The sequence below is a fragment of the Macrotis lagotis genome, chromosome 1 (assembly GCF_037893015.1).
Source record: "Macrotis lagotis isolate mMagLag1 chromosome 1, bilby.v1.9.chrom.fasta, whole genome shotgun sequence".
Lineage (NCBI taxonomy): Eukaryota > Metazoa > Chordata > Mammalia > Peramelemorphia > Peramelidae > Macrotis > Macrotis lagotis.
Window position 1 is genome coordinate 327,122,692 of NC_133658.1, and position 27,723 is coordinate 327,150,414.

Genomic DNA, 27,723 nt, shown 5'->3' on the forward strand with positions numbered 1-27,723 from the left:
TTGGGGGCACTTCCTGAGCTTTTGGGACACTCCCACAAGGGTCTCAGTGTGTGAGGCTCTGTCCTCCCTCCTGGTCTGTGAATGACCATAAGTGCTCCCCTCTGCCATGGGGCCAAGGTGGAGGGGGCCCCTGCTGTTCTATTGGGGGCCTAGACTGCGATCAGGATCTGAATGTGGTCAGAACCCTAGCGTCCTGTTCCAGGGGCAGAGGACAGAACTCTGCAGTGTCTCTTCACTCCCCTCCCTAGGTTCAATGGACCCATGCTCTGGGGGCTCCTGCTTACAGGCTCCCCCTGCTTGTTTCCTGGAACTGGGCCTTGCTGCTCTCTGTGTGCCCTGAGGGCTGGGCTTCAAGTGCTTGCTCTGGCAGACGTCCCCTGGCTGGTCCCCCAATTGGTTCCTGGTACTGCGGTGTAGCTCAGGGAACTCCCCCACTGCTGTGAGCCACCGCCACCAGCACCCTGGGGCTGCCTCCAGGAGGCTGAAGTTATTTCGCTCTGGTGGGCTGCCCCTCCAACCCCAGGGAGCAGAGCCTTTCTGCTCTTTTCCAGGTTACCTCTGAGTAGGAGAACTGCCTCATTGGGTCCCTCTGTGGGTTCTGTCCCTCGAAAATTTAGATTCCTTAGCTTATAAGTTTTATGAGAGAATGTCTAAGACAGGATCCACTCTTGTTGACATCTTGGCTCTGCCCCGTCTCTTCCTTTTTGTGGCTAAACTTCTTGAGAAAGCCATCTAAAATTAGTGCCTCTACTTCATTTCCTCTCAATATCTTAACTCTTTTCAGTCTGCTTTCCAGCCCATTCCACTCCCTCCAAAGTTAGTATTTCTTTTTTGACTGTCAAATCTAATGGCCTTTTCTCAGTTTTCTTCCTTTTTTTGACCTCTCTGCAGCCTGTTGGCATTGTTGATCATTCTGTTTTTTTTTTTTTGATACTGTCTTCCCTCTAGATTTTCATAACATTGTTCTCCTGTTGATTTTCCTATTTATCTGAATATTCTTTCATGTCCTTTGCTGGATCTTTATGCAGGTCACACCCAATAATTATGGGTGTTTCACAGAATTCTGTCTTGGGTCTCTTTTCCCTCTACATTATTTCATTTGTTGATCTCATCAGTTTCCATAGATTATTATCTCTATGATGATGATTCTCATATCTTATTGTCCAGTTCTAACCTATTGACTTCCAAGTTCATGTCTCCAACTACCTCTTAGACATCTTGAATTGGATGGTCTATTGACACCTTAAAGTCAACATGTCAAAAACTGAACTCATCTTTTCAACCACTCTTTCCCTCTCTTCTTAATAATATCCTCATTTCTTTTTAGGATACCATTCTCTTCCCACCCTTAGGCTCAAAACTTTGTTGTTACCCTCAACTCCTCATTCTCTCTTATCCTGCCGTATACAATGTGTGGCCAAGGCCAATTGATTTTACCTTTATTCTATCTCTTTGATACTGCCACCATCCTGTTGTATTCTCTTCTCAGATACTGCCACCATCTGCTACAGTCGCTCATTATCTCATGACTGGACTGTTACAATAACCTGCTGGTTGATCTGCCTGCCACAAATCCTTCTTTTCTCCTGTCAGTCTTCTATTCAGCTATCAAGTGGTCTTCCCAAAGTCAGATCTGTTCCCCCCTCTACTTAATAAACTCCGGTGTTTCTCTGTCACCTCCAAGATAAAATATTTAATCATCTGGTGTTCAGAGTCTTTCACAATCTGCTCCACTCTCACCTTTCCAGTTTTCTTATACCTTAACACCTCTCCCTTGCCAAAAAATAAAGTACTCTACCATCAAGTTGTACTGTATTTCTTTCTATTCCTGTAACAAGACACTGTATCTTCCAACTCTAGTCATTTTCTTGAATGGTCTTCATGCCTGAAATTCTCTTCATCTCCACCTCCTGATTTTCCTGGTTTTCTTCAAATTTTAGTTAAAAATCCCAACTTCTATAGGAAACTTGTACTGATCCCTCTTAATTCAGTGTTGTGTCTGTTGATTTTTGCCAATTTATCCTTTATAGATTTTGTTTGTACATAGTTTTTTTGCATCTTATCTCTCTCCTTCATAAGACTGAGCTCCTTGAGAGCAGGTATTATTTTTTTGTTTTTATCTCTTCATTCGAGTTCTGTCTGACTGACTGTTCAAGACTTAATTTAGGGTTTTCTTGGCAAAGATACTGGAGTGGTTTTCCATTTCTTTTTTCTAGCTCATTTTACAGATGTGAGGGTACTGAGTAACAAATACAGGGTTAAGTGACTTGTCCATGGTTGCACACCTAGTAAGTATCTGAAACTAGATTTGAACTTAGGAAAATTAGTCTTCCTGACTCCAGGCCTGATTGCTGTAACCACCTTTCTTTTTTTTTTTCCCTTAATCTCTTGGCACCAAGAAGCTGCTTGATAAATGTTTACTGACTGCAAAGATTATTGTTCCTTGTTTACATTTGAGGAACTGAGGTTCATAGTAACACATTTATTATGTGTAATAATAATGATAGCTGGCATATTGCATTTTTTAAGGTCTAAAAAGCACTATATATATGTGTGTGTATATATATATAATATATATATTCTCTCTTGCACCTCTCAGCAAGTATGTAGATATACTGCTCAGAATGAATGAACTATCACAAATTCATAGGAAGTCCTATCTAGTCTTTGTTACTTGCTGGTGTATCATCTTAGTCCATTCACCAGTTCTGTTTTGCTCTAGGAGCCAGACAGCAATAAAAGTTGACTCAGGTTTTCAAATTCAGATCAAAAGTACTTTGATCCAGATTTTGATATGGGGTAATAAACAAAATGACAAGGAATCTCTTTCTTCGTGGAACTTGGAAAGAACAGGAACAATATAATTATTACATTTGTCCGTGATTAGGAGTTACAATTTACCTTGGTAGTCTTTGCAACACTTAGAGGCTATTGTAGAGTTATTATTAAGTGGCCTAATTTCAGTATTGTTGTGACTCAGAATAGAGAGGCCAGAGAAGTGAGACCAGCCTATAAGTAGTACAATCAGAACATAAACCTTTATTGACTAAGTTATTTATCTTATATGGGTTTTGTTCATGGTGTCCCAAAACATTTAGAATAGTAATGTCAAAGATCACAGATCACCATCACATAATTATGAGAAAGTTTTAAATATTGTAACACTTACCAAAATGTGACTCAGAAACATGATGTGAGCACATGCTGTTGGGAAAATAGTGCTGATAGACTTGCTTGATGCAAGGTTACCAAAAATCCTTCAATTTGTAAAGGACACAATATCTTTCAAATACTATAAAGTAAAATCAATAAAATGAGGTATGTCTGTAAATGAGAGGTTGTGTTTGAAGAGCTTCAAACCCCAGTCCAGCTCTATTGTTCTTTAACTTCATTTCCCCAAGTCTCTTTCCTCCTACTTAATTTTTTTTTTAAGCAGTGGTATTTGGGGAGTAGTTATCTATCCTTTCCCTATAGACCCTTAAAAGTAGTTTCTTTAATTTTTAAAAAACAAAATCTCTGTTGCAAACACGAATAGTCAAACAAAACAAATTCCCCCATTGGCTATGTCCAAACAAAAAATCTACACTTTCAATCCATTACCTATCAGGAGGTGGGTTGGATATTTCATCATGACTTCCCAGGAATCATAGTTATTCATTGCACAGATCAGAATTCTTTCAAAGTTATTTGATTTAACTCCATTGTTAGTATTATATAAATTGTTTTCCTGGTTCTTCTTACTTTACTTTGTATTAGTTTATATCTCTGAAACCATTCCTTTCATCATTTCTTACAGAACAATAATACTCCTTCACATTTATGTACAATAATTATCCAGTCATTCTCTAATTGATGGACATTCCTTCAATTTCCAATTCCTTGCCACTGCAAAAAGAACTGCTTTGAATATTTTTGAATATTCTTATGGTCAGTTTTGCTGAGGACTAATCCCTTCTTTAATATGTCTTTCTGGGAAGCCAGGGGTTCAGGAGGACCTGAGTTCAAATTTGGTTTCAAACACTTAGTACTTAGCTTTGTGATCTTGGACGAGTCATGTAATCGCATTGCCCCTTAAATAAATTCTAAAAAAAAAAAGTCTTTCCTTTTATTTTCTCCTCCCTTTTCCTTTTTCCTGTTTTCTTGAGTGAAATATATTTCTGTGCCCAATTGTATTTATGGGTATATTCTCTACTTTTATCTGTTCAAATGAGAATAATACTAAAATGTCACCTGCTCTTTATACTTCTTCCTTCCACAAACTTCTGTTTGTGCACATTGATTATGTGAGATCATTTTACCCATTCTCCCTTTTTCTTTTTTTTCCTTCTAATGTCTTTTTTGATTATCTTTCTCCCTTTCCATTCTTCTTAAGATCATCAAAACATAACAAAATCATTCCCAAAATAATTCCCTAATTAGATTCACTCTGTATCCCCTTATGATGATAGAATTGTAAGGGGACACAACTGTCATCTTCCAATATTAGAAGGGTAAGAAGCAGTTTGTCTTTATTTATTCCCCTTTTTATGTTTCTTATGACTCCTGTGTTTATACTTCAGAGTTTCTTGTCTTTTTATCAGGAATGCATGCAAGTTTTCTATTTCACTAAAGCCCCATTTCCCACTCTAATTCTCCCTTAGCCCTGGTAGCTTTGCACTTGGTTTTACTGGGCAAGTCACTCTAGGTTTCAAGCCTCTCTTGTCTTTTGCTTTTTGGAATATTTTGTTTCAAGGTCTTCTTTTGTTTCGCACAGAAGCTACCAGCTTTTGTGTGACTGTAATTACCTGGTCCTTGATCTTCTTTCTGAATGTTTGTATAATTTTTTTCTTTCATGTGGAAGTTTTAGATTTTGGGTATAATATTCCCAGGAGTTTTCATTTGATGATTACTTTAGAGTCTTTCCATTTGTGCTTTTCCCTCTTTATTCTAAGAGATCTGGGGATTTTTTCTTTTTTTTGCCTCTTAAAATAAATTTATTTTTTCTACTCCATGTAAAGATAGTTTTCAACATTCATTTTTTTGTAAAATATACATTTTTCTCCCTTCCTTTCCCTACCCACCCCTTCCCCTTGACAGCAAGTAATCTAATAAAGGTTATATATGTGAATAACTATATTAAATAAATTTCCATTTTATTTATTATTTTGTGAAAGAAGAAGCAGAACAAATGAGGTGAAAACCGTGAGAAGGGGAAAAATACAAAATATTAAACATTTTTAAAATTGAAAATAGTATATTTTATACTATATTCAGATTCCATAGTTCCTTCTCTGGATGTGGATGATATCACAAGTTCTTTTTTTGTTTGTTTTTTGCAAGGCAGTGGGGTTAAGTGACTTGCCCAAAGCCATGTAACTAGGTAATTATTAAGAGTCTGAGGCTGGGTTTGAACTGGGGTCCTCCAAAGCCAGTGCTCTATCCACTGCGCCAGCTAGCTGCCCACACAAGTTTTTTAGAGTTGTTTTGATCTTTATACAATTGAAAAGAACAACTTTGATAATCACATAACATTGCTATTAACGTGTACAATGTTCTTCCGGTTCTGCTTACTTAATGCAGCATCAGTTCATGCAAATCCTTCTAGGATTTTCTGATGTCTATCTGATATGATTTCTTACAGAACTATAGTACATCATCATATGCATATATCACCACAATTTGTTCAGCCATTCTATAACTGTTTTTTGTACATGTGGGCTTTTTCCTTCTTTTAAGAATCTCTTTGGGAAACAGACCTAGCAGTGGTATTGCTGGCTCAGAGAGTATATACAGTTTTATTGCCCTCTAAGTGGAGTTCTAAATTGCTCTCCAAAAGGTTGGATCAGTTCACAAGTACACCAAGAATGCATTAGTGTCTCTGGGCAGTTTTCTTTTATAGTTTCTTGAAATAAAATATCTAGGCTTTTTTTTCTTTTCTTAGGCAAGGTTCTGCACCTCTTTTGCCCAAGCTGGTTTTCTTTCCAATTCTTAATTACCTTTCCTTCCTTTTTCCATTTTTTTCCCCTCCAGCACTGCCATTTCATTTAGGAAACTTTTTTTTTAAAAAACTCTTGCTCAGGGGTGGCACCGGCCCTGCAGTCAGGAGTACCTGGGTTCAAATCCAGCCTCAGACACTTAATAATTACCTAGCTGTGTGGCCTTGGGCAAGCCACTTAACTCCATTTGCCTTGCAAAAACCTTTAAAAAAAAAACCTCTTGCTTCTATCTCTTTTTGGAATTCTAGGTTAATCTATACCCTCTGTTTTTCTTTAAGGCTTTACTTGCAGATGTTTTGGGTCTGGGTGGAGAAGGGGTAGTAATCAAACTTTTCCCAGGATTTGGTCACTTTGGGATTACTGAAAGCTTGCAGATTCCTATCCTGATCTTGGAAAACATTATCCTCAATACCCAAATATAGGAGTATTGGAATAATTTCCTCCATGAGTACCCAGAGTCGGATCCTAGTATAAAGTTCAAAATCAAGAAGTGGACTGGAATAATGATCAAACAAAAAAGAAACTCTACCATCAAAAGGTATCAGTGACAGGAATGCTTAAGACATAAAACGGAAAAGTAAGGATTAACTCCTGTACAAGTTATCTCTCTTCAATTAGATTATAAATTCTTTTTGACCTGAAGCAATTTCACTATTATCTTCCTATCCCTGGAACTCATCTTAGTGATAGGTACATAGTAAATAAAATGTCTACTTATTTATTAATAATTAACTTATCTACAACTCCATCAGTAGGATTTTAATGCGACTGCCATATACTTTAATGGAAAAGATAGAAATCAGTTTATCTGTTCTTTAGTCTCCCTTACAAATCTTGCTAATTTCCATAATTTTCCTGTCACTTTCATTCTTTTTTGTTTTTTGTTTTTTGCAAGGCAGTAGGTTTAAGTGACTTGCCCAAGATCACATGGCTAGGTAGTTATTAAGTGTCTGAAGCAGGATTTGAATTCAGGACCTCCTGATTCCAGGACTGGTACTCTATCCACTGTACTACCTAACTGCCCCTACTTTCATTCTTTTAATCCTGTCTTAACAGAAGTTGACAACATATAGTGCTACATAAATCTCAGTCTTATACTTCCACAATTTGCTCTATAACTTTGAACAATCCACTTCTCCTTCTGCATTTAGTTTTCTTCTCTGAAAAATAAAGGGGCTGGAGTAGATGATCTTTAAGATTACTAGCTTCCAGCTCTTATTTTATGATTTAGTTTTCAGACCAATTTATTTATAGATTTATGTATACCTCTCTAGGTTTCTGGTTTTCTGATTATTAACAGAATCACAGTAAGAGTCCCTGAAACTCGGGGGGTGGCTAGGTGGCATAGTGGATAAAGGACTGGCCTTAGAGTCAGGAGTACCGGGATTCAAGTTGGGTCTCAGATACTTAATAATTACCTAGCCGTGTGGCCTTGGGCAAGCCACTTAACCCCATTTGCCTTGCAAAAACCTCAAAAAAAAAAGTCCCTGAAATTCTAATGTAGATGACTTTTTTATTCTTTCTGAACCAAGGATTCTTTGCAGCTCAGATTCTGTGAGTTGTTTTATCTTTTTGCAAATGTTACTTTGTTTTGTTTTTAGCTTCCCTGCCCATCCCTTTTTCTTGTCAGTTTATAGAATGCTGCCCTCTACTGTTAGGCAAGGATCCAGCTTAACAAATGGGTTCCCCTAAACTTTAGTTGAATGAGCTTCAGGAGACTTTTGTTCTGAACCTGTAGTACTATCACTTAATGTTCTTGAGTAAATCACTCCCTTGTCTTTGGATTTTAGTGTCCTCCAGTGTAAACTGAGAGAGTAGGGTGATTTACAGTGACCCATCCAGCTCTAACATTCCATGATCTTTACAATGTTTAACTCAACATTGTATGTATACTATTTTTTGAATGGGTTGTAAAAATCTTTGGTGATTCTGATTTATCTTGGCTTTGTGTCACCAACAAATTTGATAGTTTTGTCATTTGTGCCTTCATCCAAATCATTGTTTAAAATGCAAGTAAGAGTGCACCCCCCCCCTTCCCTTTATAATCCAAAAATGTTTGGAGAAGGATGATGCTTGTTCTTGAAACAACACATAGTCTGTCTCTTTTCCATTTCCATACACCTGAGAGGTAATGTGATATAATAGAAAGAGTATTGAAATTTGGAGTCAGAATAACTGGGTAGACTGTCAACTTTTTTACTTGCTACGTATATTTGACACCTTGGTCAAGTTCATCCTTTAGAACCTCAATTTTCTCATCTATTAAATTAATTTCACAAGTTTTTCCATGAGTTGTTGCATCTCATTTTTTTCATTTTTTCCAATTACATTTAAATTTTTAAAAATATTTTAATCTTGAGTTCCAGATTTTTCTTGCTGCTTCCTTCCCATCCCTTCCTCATTCATTGAGAAGACAAAACAATGTCATCAATTATACATATGAGGTCATGCAAAACATTTCCATATTAGTCATATTGCAAAAAAGTGGAGGTTCAAGAAAAAGTGGGAAAAAACTATGCATCATTCTGTACTCAAGAGTTCATCAATTCTTTCTCTAGAAGTAGATTTCATTTTTCATTATGTGAGCCACTCATTAAGTAGGGTAATTCTTAAATGAAAAACATAGTTTGTAATTAGATCCTTAAAGCTTTTCCATCTTGATATAAGATCCACTATAATCTGGGCTTCTCTTGACATAACCTTTGAGAGTTTATTGTCATTCTATTCCTTGGTGAGACAACTGGAAGATTTTAGTGAAAGAGGGAGGAAATTTGCACAGAGTAAAAGTATATAATGACCACCTTTAGAAAGGGTGTTCATTGGACTTGAAGCGTGTCTGGAGAAGACATGAAGTCGTGCCAAAGTTTGGTTGATGAGAATAGGGATATTTAGCTTAGAGAAGAAAAGTCTTGGGGAGTTTCATGGTTGCTGTTTCTACTTATCTCAAACTTTGTGATATAGAAGAAGAGGAGATATATATAGATATAGATATAGATATAGATATATCTATATATATCCCCTTGAACCATTGGGAAAAGTTTGTTAGGATGAGAATAGATTTTTTGCCTGACAAGAAGAACAAGATTCTTAAGTTTGTTCTATATGTAAAATGAGCTGTTTCCTGAAATATTGAATCCCCATCTTGAGGATGCTTAAGTCTAGACTAGAGACCTTAAAACATAAGGGCATTCATGTTTTAGGCATAGTTTTGACAACAGAAAATAAATATGGGCGACTCAGTCATTGTTCAGTAATCATTTCATCAAGATCTTTTTTTTTTAAAGATGTTACAAATTAACGACAGTCAACAAAACAGGTCCATGGATTTATAGAATAGAGTATTAGATTTTAAACTATTTTTTTGATAGCTTGAATTTCTTCTTTGAAAACTGCCTCTTATCTTTTGACCAAATAGTATCTATTAGTGAATGGCCCTTATTCTCATAAATTTGAATAAGTTTCCTATGTATCTTGGAAGTGAAACCTTTATAAGAGTAACTTAGGGCATATTTTCCTGGTTGCCTATAGACCTTCTAATTTTAGCTGCATTGGATTTTGGGGTTTGGGTTTTTTTTTTTTTAATAAAACCTTTCTTTCTGCAGTATTTGTCAAGGATAGTCTGCCTTATAAATTGAACTCTGAAGGATATAGAATGGAAGGAGCAGGAAACCATTTTAATCCCTTGTTCAACTCCCACATTTTATAGATAAGCAGCATACAGGCACAGTAAGGAGAAGTAATCTGCTCAAGTGACACAGATATAAATTAGCAGAGATGAGACTTGAAACAAGATCCTGACTCCAAATCTAGTCATCTATTTACTCTATCCTGAAAACAGTATTTCTGAGTTCTTTAACTTGATTTTTAACTGCTTTTGAGAATAGATGGGCTGCTTCTTCCCTTGCAATTTGTTAAACCAGATAGACTCTGGTATACAATCTTATAGATATGTGTGATGCAACTACATAACCATGTTAGCTTTATTCTAAATATTGTATGCTGTATTTATTTATCAGTTTGTGATTAGAGGAGTGTTATCTGGTAAAGTTTCAAGAACAGTTTAAGGAGGGACGCCTAGGTGGTGCAGTGGATAAAGCACCGGCCCTGGAGTCAGGAGTACCTGGGTTCAAATCCGGTCTCAGGAGTACCTGGGTTCAAATCTGGTCTCAGACACTTAATAATTACCTAGCTGTGTGGCCCTGGGCAAGCCACTTAACCCCATTTGCCTTGCAAAAAAACTAAAAAAAAAAACAGTTTAAGGAAAGTTTGGGTTTCCCATCCTAACTTTTCTAGACACACCATTACTCTCCTTCCAATGTTTTTCAATCCAGTTAAACTAACCTCCTTGCTGTTCTCTCTACATAATAATCTAAAACAGCTAGGTAGTACAGCTATCCTAGCTATAGCTAATATCAAGCACTGGCCTTGGAACCAGGAGCACAGGAGTTCCAATCCAACTTCAAACACTTGACACTCACTAGCTGTGTGATCTTGGGCAAGTCACTTAACCCTGGTTGCCTCACATCCAGGGACATCCCCAGTGGTCCTGATTCATATCTGGCTACTGGACCCAGATGACTTTGGAGGAGAAAGTGAGGCTGGTGACTTAGCACAGCACTCCCTCACTCAAATCCAATTCATGTGCTTGGCACGGCATCACCTCCCTGGTCTTCTTCAAGAATGAAGGACAGGGGCAGCTAGGTGGCCCAGTGGATAGAGCACTGGCCCTGGAGTCAGGAGTACCTGAGTTCAATTCGACCTCAGACAATTAATAATTACCTAGCTGTGTGGCCTTGGGCAAGCCACTTAACCTCATTTGCCTTGCAAAAACCTAAAAAACAAACAAACAAAAAGAATGAAGGACAAACATAATAGTAACATGATAGTCTTTCTTGGCCCATCTCACTCCCAAGTCCGTTTGTATAGGCTGTCTTCCTTACCTAGAGTGCTCTCTTTTTACTGCCACCTCTTGGATTTCCTTGGTTCCCTTTAAGGCTTAGCCCCTATTCTTGCTCTTTCAACAGACCTTTCCTGATTTCCTTAATACAGAGGTTCTTAATCTTTTTTGTGTGTTAAACGCATGAAAAAAATACATAGTGTTAGAAAGGAAACCATGTATATTGAAATATCAAAATACTAAAAAATAAATTCAAGGATTCCAAGAATCCTACACATACTCAGCACTATTTATTTTGTTTGTTCTTGCTGGGCATGATAACTAGGAAACTTATTTCAGTATTTGCATCTCTAGCACTTAGCTTAGGTTCTGCAATACAGTGGAAGCTTAATAAATGCTTGATGGTTGTCATTTGAAGCAATAACCTGTAGATTTTCAGATTAGTAAAGATCTAGGGACATAATAGAAAGAAGTGAACCCAGAAGTCAAGCATTCTAGTTTCTAATCCTGTCCCAGCTTCTGACTGTGTGACATGCAGGTATTTTCTTCTCCAGATTTTGTTTCTTTTTCTAACTCTCAAACTGAACTCCCAATGACAGCACCAGACCTGGCACAAATCAAAGACCTCACAAGAGGCTCTTTTGCTTACTTGATAGAACTCTTGGGATGCTATGATGCTAGGTTGATTCCTAATTGTGACACTTTTAGCTATATGACCTTGGACATTTCTTTTACCTTTAATGAGCCTCTGAATATTCTACAAAAGCAAAGTGATAGTAGTTTTTATCACTTCATAGGATTGTAGAATAGAGTGCTTTAAGGAGCCTTAGAAAGATGGTCTTGGCAATGCTTCCATAGCACAAGACAACAGTTAATTAAGCACATGCTTATTAGAAAATAGAAACAAAACAGAACAAAACTTCTGTTTTGAAAAAGTTTACATTAAACTACTGTGAGAAAAGCAATTTGACAGAATTAGAAGATTTTTTGTTGATCATAATCATCATTTGATATTATTTAATATTATATGTGAAATGCTATCACATAATGTTCTATTATTTAATATTATGATCAATTATTATTAAGCGATATGCCATAAGAAGCTAAAAGTGAATATATGACTTAAATTATAAACAGACACACCATAAAACAATTAGAAAAGAAAAACATACTATTTCACAACTATAGGTGAAGGAAGAGGATCTTTAAAGAATAGAGGAACTCATAAAAGATAAAGAAAAATCTGATTTTAGTCAAAAATATTTTTAACCTTTTACAACATGTATTGTGCTTAGCACTAGTGAGAAATATCACAATTCCTGCCCTCAACAAAAAAATTAAAAGGTTTTACAAGAATAAAATTAGTGAAGATAAAATTAGAACAGGAAAATATTTGCATCAAATATTAATTAAAAATCTGATATCTAAAATATATCCAGAATAGAGATAAATAATATGATACTAAGAATCATTCTTCAGTAAGTGTGTGTTCAAAAGAAGGTGAACATAACTCATAAGAAGCGAGGAAAGAAAAGGGAGTAAACCCTTCCATTGCACTTGTTTTCTTCCAGGTACTGTGCTAAATTCTTTGACAAAGATTACTTTTTTGAGTCTTACAATACCCAAGTGAGATAGATCCTATTTATAATCCCCATTTTAAAATTGAGTAAACTGAGGCAAACAGAGCTTAAGTGACTTTTGACCAGGGCCACATCAGATATATCTGAATCTAGATTTGAATTCTGATCTTCCTGAACTCAGACTCAGGTCATACCATCTGGCTGCCTAATAAAAATGACAAGTTAGAAGTATTTACATGCTCCCAAACACCAAAAAAAAAAAAAAAGTCAATTGAAACAATTGAGATTTTGCCTTTCTCAATATACATATCAACAAGATGACAACAAAAAGAATAGCTGATGTTAAGGGATGCTTTGGGAAGACAGCTCATTGAGAACACTGTTGGTAGAATGTGAATTGTTTCCAATATTTTTTTCAATTTGAAATTAAACAAGATCAAATTATAGTAGATATAGCACTTGTAAAGCATTTACTGTGGGCCTGGCATTGTGTGAATAGAGATGAGAAAAATGAAAGAAAATGTCCTGCCTCAAGGAGCTTCCCTTCTGTAGGGGGAGACAACACCCAAGGGGAAAACCGATGGGGAGCATTTTCAATGTGGGGATTCAACTGGAATAGAATCTAGATCTGTATTAGGGGGGGAGCCAGCTTAGAAGTAAGGATGAATGGCCTGGGCACTCTCTCCTCTCTCAGATGCTTCCTGGGGTAGGGACTTAACGACCAGGAAAGGGAGATGTAGGGATTGGGGTGTTTCTTGACCTCGGCTCTTACCATACAGAGATAGTCAGTTTCCATGAGAGCCATGAAGCTCTCACATCAGAATCCTTTCTCTTACTACAATTGCCTCTTAATTGACCTCCCTACCTTAAATTGCTCCCTACTTTTCATTCATCACATTGTGATGCCAAAGTGTTTTTTCTTCAGTGAAAATCTGAATATGTCATTACCTTATTCTATCAGCTCCAGTGGTTCCCTGTTACCTCTAGGATCAGATATAAAACTCCTGCTTATCTTTTAAAGCTCTTAACAAACTAGTCCTCTTTTATCTTTCCAGTCTATGTATGTATGTATGTATAATGGTCAGTCTCTGTCTCTCTCTCTGTCTCTCTGTCTCTCTCTGTCTCTCTCTGTCTCTCTGTCTCTCTCTCACACACACACACACACACACACACTCTATGCTAGTTCCATGCCTTTATACTTGATCATTTCCATCCCTAGAATGTAATTCCTCTAAATCTCTTCCTTCAAAATGGAATTCAAGCATCACCTCTATGAACTCTTTTCTGATGCTACCCTACTGCTAGTGCCTTCCTTCTCAAACCACCAACATATATTTAATTATTCTTTATGGAAACTTATTGATTTCATTCTTTCTAATTGCAGGTATTTAATAAATGCTTGCTGATTGATTAGGTCCATCAAACAAGGACATCTCTTGTCTACCTCAAATCTTCCTACCTTTGTATAGACTTGCACATTCTCCTTTTTTTAAATCAGCTCTCAGAATCAGTTTCTTCCTTTAAAGCTCAGCTCATGCATCAGATCATATAGGAAGTTTTTCTTGATTCTGAACCACTTCTTTCCTCCCAATTCTTCCTCTTCCAAAATAATTACCTTGAATTTACTTTGTATTTATTTCGTATCTATGTGAAATATAAATTTAACTATAGAAGTGCTTGTTTCTCCCCACAGAATGTTAGCTCCTTGTGACTAGAAATTGGTGATTGCTGTTTTGTCTTTGTATTCCCAGTGCTTGCATAAAATAAGTATTTTAATAAAGATTTATTGCTTAATTGATCATGTGACTTCTGAAATTATGGTTTTTCTGTTAGATTAATATGATAAAATGAGAAAGAATTGTAGCAGAGTTCAAAGGAACCTTAGACTAGAGAACTCTAGAAAACAGAACATAGGATGTTGGAACTCGAAGAGACTTTAAAAATTAGGGGTGGCTAGGTGGCGCAGTTGATAAAGCACTGGCCCTGGAGTCAGGAATACCTGGGTTCAAATCTGGTCTCAGACACTTAATAATTACCTAGCTGTGTGGCCTTGGGCAAGCCACTTAACCCCAGTTACCTTGCAAAAACCTAAAAAAAAATCATCTAATCTTACCTCCTCCTATAGATGAGAAAACAGAAACTCAGTAAGATAAAGTGAATTGCTCAAGTTTCAGATTCAGTACTCGAACTCCAGACTTGGGTCCATTCTGTATACAGAATAAACTTTGACCTGCCTGGTAATGGTACCTCTTATTACCTCCCTGCCAACCAGTGGAAATGGATCTGGGTTTCATGCCTTGGAGTGTCAACTAGCTGATAAAATAACTTAATCAGAGTGAATAATACTAATGAATTTGCTGAGAATGGAGATCCAGCTAGTTGGTGGTAAGTATTTCTATTATTAAGAGTTTTAGGAGATAATTCCTAACTCTACCAGGAGGGAGTTTAGATCAGTGGTGAGGAGAGGAGATATGAAGAGAAGTTTCACAAATTTCCATATAATTCTTGAACAGGGGGCCATGCTAATCTTCTATGTATTATTCCAATTTTAGAATATGTGCTGCTCTAGCAAATCCCATATATGACTTTTTATATGTGATTTTTAAAAAAAAATTGTTATTTCTATGTTACTTTCATATCACCTTTATTTTCAAAATATCCCTCCTCCATCCACTAAGGCCTGGTAACAAAGGAAAGAAAGGGGGTTGGAGAAAGTAGTTCAGTTTATAATCATCCAATTCTAACAGTATTTAATGTTTTCTCCATCTGTGTAGTTACATATTTCTATAAAGAATGAAGGTAAATGTGTATTCTTATCTTTTACTGTGGCCATGATTAATCATTATGAAGTGCCCCCCCCTTTTGATTCAAATTGTCTTTACTGTATATTATTATTCTTTTTTGTTTTTTGGGGATTTGGCGTTTTATTTTGCTGTTCTACTTTGTATCAGTTCATATAAAAATTTTGGAATCGATGATTTCTGAGCAATCCCCTGACTCTCAATCAGTCCCCACTCTATTCTTAACTACCACTCTTATATCTGGATAATGGTTATGCATTAAAGAATGTTAAGGACAGGCAACCAGGTGTCACTGTGCATAGAATGCTAAGCCTGGAGTTAGGAATTACTCATCTTCAAACCTAATAGCTCTGTGACCTGGACAAGACACTTGATTGTTTGCCTCAGTATTCTAATCTGTAAAATATACTAAAGAAGGAAATGACAGACCACTCCAGTATCTTTACCAAGAAAATCCTAAATGGGGTCACAAAGAGTTAGACAAAACTGAACAATAATAAAATGAAACAAAGTTAGAACTAGAGATCTACCTTGAGATCAAGTAGTCCAAAGCCTCCTTTTTCAGACATGAAGAAATTGATGACCCCCAGAGAGAGTTTAAGTAATTTAAGATTACACAGTTACTCAAGTTTCCTGAAGTTCTAATCTAAGTCTGTTTTCTCTGCATCAGACTTGTTCTTCCCTGTAATAGAGTTATCTAATTGAACAAGATAGGGAAATCTTGAGAGTATCAATGGTTATTTGAGTAATCAATTGAGTAAGTTGTTATAGTTTTATATGGTATGACTCAGTGCTGACTCATCTGCCAATGTTGTTTAAATAGTTTTATTTAACTGTCCAAAGGACTAAAGGGAACTATATTTTATGTAATGTTAGAGAAATCATCCATTTACAAGTCAGGTCAGTAGTAAATTTACAATTCTCCTATGATGCTTTCAAATTGTTACTTAAAGACACTTGGAGTATTCATATTCATCTAAATATAATTTCTAAAATCCCTTTTAGCACTTACATTCTATATTTTATGACCTGATAGTCCTTTCAGCTCTAATATTGTGTTCCAAGGCCCCTACCAGTTTTGACATTTTATTTAAAATAAAAATTGGCAGAAAAATAACAAGAATTGTCTCATGAAATCATTTTAACTCATTTCTTCCTACTGCTTGCTTATGATGTTCTTGATTTTTATTGTGATTTCTCCTCTGGAGTAGAATCTGGGATATGATATATGCAGAATCAGACTGGTTCCCTCATCTTCAACAATTTTGAAATGTAATACCAATTTTTGCCTGGAAATTTTGTATTAGTCAAGATTTTGGATAGGTGGGAATCACCCTTAAACCAAAACAAACCTTCCTTCCATAAGTACCACCTAATTCAAATAATAATTTTTATTAATACAGCACTTCTCAACTTATGTGAGGTTTTCATAATCATCTAATTTGGTTATATAGCAGTCCTGGGAGGTAGCTGGTAGGTATGTAATTATATTCATTTTACCAGTAAAGGAACTAAGGGGAATTGCTCTCAGTCAAACACAAGATTTCAGCCCAGGTCTTCTAATTCTCTATCCTGTGTGGTTTCTTGCCTGCAAATCCCAGTTCATAGGCTAACTGAATTTTAGAACAGGAAGAGACTTGCCCTTCATTTTATCTCTTTTTCTTTTCAACCTTATCCAGAGTTGGAAAACAAAATAAAATCTTCCACCAGGGTGGACCTCTTCCCACACCCTGGTACTCCTACTAGGTATGACTGTCACCTTGAGCTATTCTCAGAATTGTTGAGAACGGGGGTTACCTGCCTCTGGCAGGAAGACCAGGCTAACTGGCCTTACTGAAAGTGTTATTGTGATGTCTGGTCACTTACTGACATGGGTCAGGTCAGTAGTATTGCCCCCAAAGTGACAGCTTTGATTGATGAAGCAGAAGCACCTGCTGAGCTGAGGGTAGGGCCTCTTATCTAGGAATAGATTCCTCTTTTTAGCAGAAAAGTTTTATGGAGAGTGGTTTGACAACTTTGATTGGTAGTAGAAGATAAGATGTGTGTATGGGCCACGGTGGCTAAGCTATTAGCAGCGTGGAGAGTGTAACCTCTTATCCTTAGGCTCATGGATTATTTGAAGTGAACTTAAAGCAAAACGTTGGACCAGAAAAGGGCTTAATGAGAGATCAGTTTTCTTGCAGGTTCCCAGTGCCACAGTTAGGACTAGAACCCATTCTATTGTTCTTTCATCTTTGTTATTCTTCCTTTCCCTTTTTACTGCCCAAGTCATCAAGTGTGCATCTCAACTAGGAAAAAAAAAAGAAGAGACTACTTTATGATATTCTTTACTTGATGGAATGACATCATTGTGTGATAACAAGTACTCTGGTCTTTAAATAATCGGGATTTGATTCTCAAAAAGCTATGCCACTTTATTGGAAAAGTTATTTCTTATCTTTGGACCTCAGTTTATTGTTTCCTGCTTTATAAAAATGATAGTTATACTTGCACTGCCTGTCTTTTTTATGAAGGCACTTGGAGTGATTCAGAAGTCAAGACACTGAGGTGGTGCAGTGGATAAAGCACCGGCCCTGGAGTCAGGAGTACCTGGGTTCAAATCCGGTCTCAGACACTTAATAATTACCTAGCCATGGGGCCTTGGACAAGCCACTTAACCCCATTTGCCTTGTAAAAAAAAAAAGTCAAAACACTAATATAAAAATAAACAATCCTATATCTTAAAAATCCAAAATTAGAACCCAAAGGAACATGACTCCTAGGATTAATGTCAACTAAAGCTATTTTCTTTTGCTCTATCTCTAGACTGCATTTTCTGGACTCACCATTTCTCTCTCTGTGGCCCTATCATTCACTTGGCTCTTCCATGTTCTCAAGGTCCTTCCTCCTTTACTTTCTTGGCTTTTATTAAAATTTTTATAGATATCTTTTGCCTTTACATCAACATTTCTGGGTAAAGTTCTCCATCTCCTTACTTTTCCTTTAGACCCTTTCTTGTAATAAATAGTTAAACAAACCCAACCAGCATATCCTTACCTCCACACTACCATCATATTGCCTGAAAATCAAGGGGATCCACAGATTAGTATCATCTTAATTCTATAGTACTTCTACTTGAACTTTTCCTAAACACCTCCTTGCAATTTCCTGTCTGTATGCTTTTTTTGTTACCAAGTCAAATGTCACCTCCTTCGTGAAACCTTCCCTACACTATTAGCTCAGTACAAACTTAGGTCTGACAACTCTGTACTTTTTTGATACCCTTCTGTATTATTGTGTATTCTAATTATTTATGTGTCTTATGCCTATATGAGACCAGAACAAGTTTCACAAAGGTAGGTAAATGGGAACTATCTCGTCCAAACTTTTTTGTATTTTTCTCAATACTAAGCACAAGTCCCTGCATGAAGTAGTTGCTTTAAAATAGGTGTCATACCTTAATGCCTAGATGAGAGTAATTGAGATTTCAATACCTATATAGGATCGTAGAATCTCAGAAACTTAGAAACCTCAAGGGTTTAATCTAGTCCAGCCAGTACCAGCTCAGCAACATCCCAGAAAAGGGTTCACCTGATTTATGCTTGGACTACTAAAAATGAAAATTCTTAGAAAAGTTTTCTTTGGACCAAGCCAAAAATCTCAATCTTTACAATTTCCACATGGTAGTCCTACTTGTGTCCTCTGGGTCAAGCAGAATAAGTCTCTTGGAAGTCTGTTGAAGAAAGTGACATCTATATTCTGTGTTCCTGTTAATAAAACCTAAAAATCACATCACCTTTTGGCTGCCATTTCACAGTGTTAGTGATATAGTCTTCTAGGCTTTCTGTCTCCTTTTCATAGGAACTACTTTCTAGTAGCATCTTCTTCATTTTTACCACCTTTAAGTAATATATCCAGCTTGATTATTCCTTGTCTCTTGTCCTTTTCACACAGTTTATTGTAACTCTTGCTTTGTAGAAATGACATTTGTCATATTCAAGGTCTATATTTATATTTTGGTTGTCCTGTTGCTAAAAGCAACTAATATATAGAGTGGAATTAGGAAACCCTCATGTAAGGAGAGAATAGATAGACAAACCTGTTGATTCATACTTGGACATGAAATGAATGTCCTTTTGCCCCTCAAACTTGTGAAACAGTGATATATTGAGGGTTTGGTAATACCTTACAAAATTGTAAGCTACCTTCATCTGATCCTCACAGCCATCCTGTCAGGGTAGCAGGGCATAGATAATCGTTGTCAATTTGAACAGTGAAGCTACCAAGACCCACAGAAGTGTGAAGTTACTTGTCTAAGTTCACGCAGATAAGTGGCTCTGCCAGGAATCAAACCTAAGTTCTCTGAAAACTAAATAGAGTGATCTTTCTAATATGCAATGTATTAACCTTGGAAGTAATGGCTTGATATTTTAGACTATTAAAATGCTTCATTTGAACTTCAAAGTTTATAACTCTCCTCAAAACAACACTCTGAGAAGGTAGTAAAAGTCTGATTTTTTTTAACAGCTGAGAAAAATGAAGCCCAGAGAGATTAAAATTTTCTCACACTGATATTGAGAATTGAACCCAGGTCTTTTGACTCCAGATATTGTATTCTTTGCATTATACCATTCTGCTTCACATTCTTGGTGAGAGACCTCTGGTCTGAAGGCTAAACTTGAATGAGATAGGGCTTGGGGGTGGGGTGGGGGGAGGCAAGTAGGCACAAATATAAAAGCTATTCACATGACTTTAGTCTCTCCTTGAAATCCCTTGAGGGATTTGAGTGGTATCTTTGCTTTAAAGATATAGTACCTTCTTTGCAGTCACAGCCAAGGTATGCCAGATAGGGAGAAATTGTAAACTCATTATTTTCTCTTGACTCTGTGTAGATAAACAGGTTAAGCCTCTAGCTCCTCAGCATGGAGGGGAGGGTCTGCTGCTATCAAGATAGCCACTGGGCTGGTTTGCAACTAGCTTAGCCGGTCTGCAGACTTTTTAAAGTCCAAACCATCAATTAAAAAATGAGAGCTTTGTTCTTGAATGGGATTTGTTGAATTTGGAGTTGGGCTGGGCCTACACCAGTGAAGGAACTCAAGGAATGACCTTAAGTCAAACCTTTCCCCTATTTAAAATATACTTTAGCTAAAGGATTTTCTTTCCCTCTGTAAACCTTTCTTCTCCTCACAACTCCCCATCCCCCCCCAAAACCACCTTTTCAGCCTTTCAGTGTTCTCTTCTTAATTCTCCTTTGCTATTCCAACTCAAAGGCCTACATTAAATCCTATTTAGATCTTATAAGAGCTCAAAGGGTCTTTTTTAGAACATAGAATTTGGGGAATAGAGGATATTAAGACTGATCAATATCTTTCTAATTTTTTTTTTGGTTTTTGCAAGACAGTGGGGCTGAGTGACTTGCCCAAGGTCACACAGATAGCTAATTATTAAGTGTCTGAAGTAGGATTTAAGTTCAGGTCCTCCTGACTCCAGCGCTGGTGCTCTTATCCACTGTGCCACCTAGCTGCCCCCAGATTGGTCAGTATCTTTGAATGCAGAATATTGAATGCTGGAGTTGGGAGGGATCTTAGAACATAGAATATTAGAATTGAAAAGAACTCCAAAACCAATTATTAGAGACAGCTCCTATCCTATGATATGGACTAGTTTTATGGGAAAGTACTCTAGAACATAGAATTTCAAAATTCTAAAAAGGAAACCTCAACTTAATAATACTGACACAATTCATTCCCAGGTCCTCCATCAAAATACTTTATTTTTATCAGAGAAAAACTGTAATATTTTTTTTCTTTAGTAAGGAAATAGAATCAGAGAAAATGACTCCATGAACCAGTCATTTCTCTCAGCTGTTGTGACTGCTTTCCAGTTCTTCATACAGCTATCCATCCATTGACCTCCTTTGGAGAAACATAAGTAGTGTGTGGTTGTGAAAACTAGCATCATGGAATGTTTAAAGCTTCCTCCCCTATAATAACTGATTTGGACCCTATAAAAGGATTCATTTCTGGTGGTACATACCCCAACACATAAATTGAAAGAGTGGTAGAGATCTCAGCCTGATTAATCCCAGAATTTGAAGAAAATCTTAGAATTAAAAGAGAGGTCTATGATTTTGATTTGGAAAGAGACTTGAGACATATATAGTCTAATACATTCATGTTTTTAAAATGAATTTTTGTTGATGTTTTTCTCCCAGTATTCCTTCTTTTACCCTCCTAGGGAGCCATACCATATAACAAATGGTATTTTTTTTAAAGACAGAGAAGAGGAGAAGAAGGAAAGGATCAGTGCAATCAATCAATACATTGAGCAAGTTCAAAAATGTGTATTACACTTTTGGACCTTCCCTTTTCCATGAAGGGGTAGTATGGGAGTATCATCTCTTATTTCTTCTTTAAAGTTAAACTTAATATTATAATCTTGCAACATCTACTCTTAATTTTTGTGTGTGGTGCTTTTTTCCTTTTACAATGTTGTAGTCATTGTATTTTTCCCCCCATGGCTCTACTTTCTTCACTCTGCATCGGTTTGTATAGCTTTCCCCATGATTATCTTTTCATAATATTTCTCATTTTTTTTATGGCACCAGTGTATTCATTTTATACAGAAAAAAGTGAGGCCCTGAAAGACTAAATGATTTTCCTTGAGCCTGATGTAAGAATCCTTTTTTTTGCAGTATCTCCAGCAAACATCCATCTTACACTTGAATGCCTCCAGTGTTTTGGGGAAAGTTTACAAGAAAGCAAGAACAAATCACTTCAGTTAGCTACTGAATTTTCACATCTAGGATGATGATAACTTTTTCTCTTTTTTTTTTTAAGGTTTTTGCAAGGCAGTGGGGTTAATTGGCTTGCCCAAGGACACACAACTAGGTAAATTATTAGGTGTCTGAGGCCGGATGTGAACCCACGTACTCCTGACTCCAGGGCCGGTGCTATATCCACTGTGCCACCTAGCTGCCCTGGATGATAACTTTTTAATAGATAAACAGGTCTCTGTTCAACAAAGAACACATGACAGTGTTATGTTACAATGTGGTTAGTGGATTTGTAAATCAGAGAAACTATATTTAAATCTTAGTTCTGCTTCTTATGAGTTAATGAGAGATTGGGCAAAGTACCGTTATCTTTCAGTGTCTTCTATAAAATGAAGATGATAGTATTACCTAATTACATCAGGGATTTTTATCAGTACTAAATAAATAATAATATAAATGAAGATGATAGTATTACCTAATTACATCAGGGATTTTTATCAGTACTAAATAAATAATAATATAACTTAGTAGATCTCTTTGCTGTAGCTGCTTCCTCCAAATTGGTGCAAATGGAGTCTATATGTGCCCTTCCATTTTTAGTATCATAGACCTTCTAGTTCAACTGCTTCATTTTATAAATGAGAATAATTGGCACATAGGTAGTAATCAAAAAAGGCTGGATTTGAACCCAGTTTCTCTCTGATTCTATAATCAGCATTCTTTTTATTCTATTTCCATAATATTCTCATCTGACTTTTCCTATTCACTCATATTGTTAACCCTCTATTTCAGACTTTGGCTCATCTCAACTAGATTATTACAAATAGCTTCCAATGCCCCAAATTTGGGAAATAGCTAATCAAATTGTAGTACATGAAGATAGTAAAATATTACTGTGTCATAAGAAATGGTGAGGCTAATTGAAAGACTTCTATGAACTAATACAAAGTTAAATAAGCAGAATCAGGAAAAGAATATATGCATTGACTACAACAAAAATGGAAAGGAAACCTTAAAACATTTGAAACTGAATTTTGCAAAATTATGGAGAATAAGATTACCCTCAAAAAAGAAATATGAGGAGATACTTCCCTGGCTTTTCTGCAGAGATTGAGGTCCATGGAACTTTTGGAACGTTGTTTATAGTGTGCAATATACAAAATCATCTTTTTGGTGTTTAAATTAGGACTTAGTTTATCCATTCAACAAATATTTATTAAATAACTACCATGTAGCAAATTATTTTCAATATGTTGATTAGTTTTGCCAATTTTTTTTCAAAAATTATTTGTTTATTATAAAGGTTGCAGAAGTGCCAAAGTTGAAGCAAACCCCTTGCAAAATTTCCAGGGAACTAGATTAAAATGTAATTGGGGAAAATTTTTAACGAAGAAAATAGAAATACTACATAATATAGATAATGTTAATTTGTGGTTTTTTAAGTCTGTGCTGTCAGCAGTGATCTGTTTGTATTTGGGAGCACTAGGGGTTTTTATGGGATGGCCCTCTGGTAAGGGAGGGATACAGATTGAAATCTTGGCAATGGAAAAACAAAATGAATCCATGAAGATTTTTTAAAATGTGGCATTCTAACCGCCCCCCCCCCCCCATCTTCTCTCTAATTTATCCTTTCAAAGAAGACCATGACAAGCACTTGAATTGGATTTGAGTGAGGGGGTGCTGTGCTAAATCACCAATCTCTCTCCTCCAGAGCCAATCTGAGTCCAGTGGCCAGATATAATCAGGATGCTGGATGCTAGGCAATCAGGATTAAGTGACTTGTCCAAGGTCACACAGCTAATAAATGTCAGGAGTCTGAGGCCAGTTTCTAACTCCTGTCCTCCTAACTCCAAGATCAATGCACTATTCACCTAGCTGCCCTTAAAAATCTTCTTAATAATCACTGTGAATATGTTGCTATTCTACAAAATCTACTTGAGGCTCTCCATTGCCTATGTAGTACATTGTGGCACCTTTTTACTGTATTTCTCATTATTTTAACTACATGTGGTGATACTTATCCTACTAAGATGCCTCCTTGAAGGCAGGGTTTGGATTCTAAGAACATATAAAGTCTTGCTATATAGTAGATTGTCAATAAATGTTTGCTAAATTTGATAAGCTAAGTATTTATTTAATGTCTCTTGAGCACAAAAGTGTTTTTAAAAATATATACCTATTTACATTTTTCTTTTTTTATCCAAAGAGATATTAATTTTCATTATGATATAATTTTGGAACTTGAAAAGTCAAATTGTTTGTTTTGTTTTCTTTTTGCAATTATTATACTTCATTTGCAAGAATTGCTTTCATATCCAAGACTGTAGTATGGATTTTGGGATTGTAATTCACATCTCTCTCTCTCTCTCTCTCTCTCTCTTTTCACATTAACCTCCTCCCCTTTTTATAGAGAATGTTCTCTGTCAAGGACCTGAAAACAAACAGAGAGATGATTGGTTTTTTTTTTCTGGATTAGAAAGAAATTCAGAAATTGTCTGCCTTTTACTTTGCTTTTCTTATAATTAATACTAGTTCTGTGAATTTATAGGATTATATCATCTCTAACCTATGCTTCAAAGTTCATGGGATCCAGAGATGAAACAGACTTCAGAAGTCATTTAGTCCAGTCATTTTATGGATGATAAAGCTGAGGCCTAGGGAGATTAAATGGTTTGCCCAAAAAGTCTCACAGAGGCAAATTTATTCATATATCATCAGAAACATAAATGTGGGCTCCTGCAAGAGGTCTGACTGGAGATGTTCAAGAAAAGATTGTATAAACACATGTCAGGAATGTTTCAGAAGGGATTCTGCTGCAGGTGTTATTTGAACAAGGTGACCTTTAAGGTTCTAGGAGTTTTCGAAAACTCATTTAGCAGGGGAAATAGACCAAATTGAATTTAGATTCCATCTTTATTCCCATTAATATTAGCAGAATGTATCATAGAATCCTAGATTTGAAAGGATTTTAATATGTCATCTAATTAAATCTCTACCTGAAACAGAATTCTGGACTATAAAATCTCAGCAAATAGCCATCCAGCCTGTACTTTAGGATTTCAAGTGATGAGGAGAATGAAAAAACTTCCTGAAGCAACACAGTCTACTTTTGGACAATTAGGAAGTTTTTCATCACATTGAGTTGAAATCTGACTTTGTGCAACTTGAATCCACTGGTCTTTATTTTGCCTTCTGGGGTGAAGCAAAACAAATCTAATCATCCTTCCTCATCAAATCTGATGAAATACTTCAAAACTATGATCTTATCTATCCCTCTACCTCAAAATCTTCTCTCCCCAGGCTAAACATCCTGAATTTCCTTAACTGATGTTCCATGTCTTGCATTCCAGGCCCCTCCCCATCTTGGTTGGTCTCCTTGGGATATGTTCTAGCTTTTCAATGTCCTACCTAACCTGTGACATCCAGAAATGAATGTAATACTCTAAATGTGATCTGAGCAGAACAGAGAACAACTAAATTGTTACCTCTCCTTTTTTGTTATGACTTCCAGAGTAGGTCAATATTACACTGGCTTCTTCTAAAGCCTCCTCTGGCATATTTGTTAAGATAAATCAGTGGTTTGATCTCTCTTAAATCATTGCATCTCATTAGGCTGAGGTGCCCTAATTTGTGAAATGATCCTTAATGCTTTGTCCTCCTTGCTAGAGAAGACCACTAGTACTGGCCTTAGCAATTGTTGACCACTTAATCTCAACAGAACAAAGTAATGAATTACTACCCTTTCCTTCAAAAAGGAAATAACTTTCTCTAGGGAATGCTTAAGAGGCTGCCCAAAGACCAGAAAGAAAAATTTCAGAAAACAAGTGTTTTTGAAAATTAGGAAACATTTTTTGGTGTCTGTAGCCTTGTTGGGTCACAATAGCCTTCTTAAAAAAAATTCAGTGTAAATAGAATGAAAGAACAAAGAATGGTAAAACTTGAATTAAGAACATAGATTAGACTTCAGAAACTGCCTCATCCATTCCCTCATTGTACATTGTAAGAAAACCAAGCAGGGTTCAAAAGTGATTTGCTCCAGGGCTAGTAAGTGGTTAAATTTAGATAAAAATGTACTTTCCTTACTCTTTGTTTTCATCCTACTTTTGTTTTTCTGTCTCATCAGCAATCCTTTTTGTCTTTGTCATCATATTTAGCTTTATCTGTTTTTTGTAGGGTATTAGTAAAGCAGTTGTGTATATATACCCATGTAACCCACAGAATATGAATTTTTTCTTTAAAATATTTTCTTGCTTTTCAATTACAGGAAGGCAGTGGCATGATGGCATTTTCTAAAACTCAAGGGTTCAGAAGAATAAAACTGGAATAATCAGTTATGGGCATTAAGATAAAATAAAGTTTTTGTTGTTATTTTTATGTATTTTCTTGCTTTGGTTTTGACTTTATATAGCCTGAATCATTTATATCATGTATATACTTTGTGTCATTTGTTGTTGAGAATAAGAAATCATAATCCAGAGTTAAAGTTACTTAAAAGAACATTAGGCAGTGTAGTTGGCATAAGGGAATGAGGGCTATGCTTGGAGTCTTAAGAGATTTGTTTGAAATCCCACTCTGGCTCTTGCTGGTTGCTCTAAATCCTTTCAGTTCCATGAGCCTGTTGAAAATTGCAAATTGGTTATTTAAAAGTTTTTCAGGGGCAGCTGGGTGGTACAGTGGATAAAGCACCGGCCCTGGAGTCAGGAATACCTGGGTTCAAATCCAGTCTCAGACACTTAATTACCTAGCTTTGTGGCCTTGGGCAAGCCACTTAACCCCATTTGCCTCACAAAACCAAAATAAATAAATAAATAAAATAAAAGTTTTTCAAAGCATTTTGCATAAATGTGAACTTTTATTATTAGCTTTTTGACATTTGTCAAATTCTCTCCTGTCTTTTAGCCTCAGTTTCCTCTTTGTTAAGTGGGGGGGGGGTGAGACTTGAAAGACTCCTAATTGTAGCATTCTGTTTTCAGTTCCCTTAATATTTTTATATTGCATATTTTAACATTCCATCTTCCCACTTGTTTGCCAGCTCCATCAATATGTTTTTAGAATTTGACCTGTATTTATTTTTTTATTGCAACTGCCCTCATCAAAACAACAAAAACCCTCCATATGTTCTTTTCCTCGGTATAAAAATTTCATATTTTTATCCAGATCCTGAGATTACAGCCCAGACCCTTTCTGAAATGTCTTATAAGATCTTTTTTAAAATTATAAACTCACTGGATGCCTGTAAGGGAGACTTCCCCAAATGCTGCCTTTTACATGCAGTTTAATACTGTGCATTTTTATTTTTACCATCTTTGCCATGCCCACCCAGTGTGAGAGGGTGGTTACTGGAAGAGTGTGCTGAGGTAAGTACCAGGCATCATTGTTAAGGAAAATAAGTCTATCAGTTCCACTTAGATAACCTTTGGTAGTCCACGGCCTCCTTACACGTTGTGACCTCAGGGCTTGAACTTTGTAATCACATGACCAGCTTGTAAACTGACCTGTGAGAATGACTGTTGTAAGCCAAAGCTGGGAGAGAGAAATTGGTACTAAGTATGGTGAGGTCTCTCTTCAGGCTGAGGCTTGTTTTGTGATCTCTCATTCTTCATGGCTGCTCCCGAACTTCTCAGCAGACTTGGAGAAGCATGAAATGGATACATGGGAAGGTAAAGACTGATTAAAAATGCAATGCTGGCAATGAGAGGTTGAGAGAATTTCTTGG

At 36.3% G+C, this 27,723-nt stretch overlaps 1 protein-coding gene and 1 non-coding gene across 6 annotated transcripts in view; one reads left to right on the forward strand and one right to left on the reverse strand.

Annotated features, from left to right (window-relative positions):
- Positions 1–27,723, forward strand: part of NR6A1 (nuclear receptor subfamily 6 group A member 1) — a 281,543-nt gene that overhangs the window by 152,946 nt on the left and 100,874 nt on the right. Inside the window, exon 1 of one of the 5 annotated variants that reach the window (XM_074211599.1) lies at positions 14–27,667. The exons of the other annotated variants lie outside the window; for them this stretch is intronic. Within the exon in view, the coding sequence (XP_074067700.1) occupies positions 27,511–27,667 (157 nt within the window). The 5' untranslated portion in view covers positions 14–27,510. Of the gene's footprint in view, positions 1–13; positions 27,668–27,723 lie in introns of those variants that run through there. 5 annotated transcript variants of the gene reach the window in all.
- On the reverse strand, positions 14,921–15,024 carry LOC141510585 (U6 spliceosomal RNA). Its single transcript, XR_012475042.1, has one exon. It is a non-coding gene; the product is annotated as a U6 spliceosomal RNA (small nuclear RNA).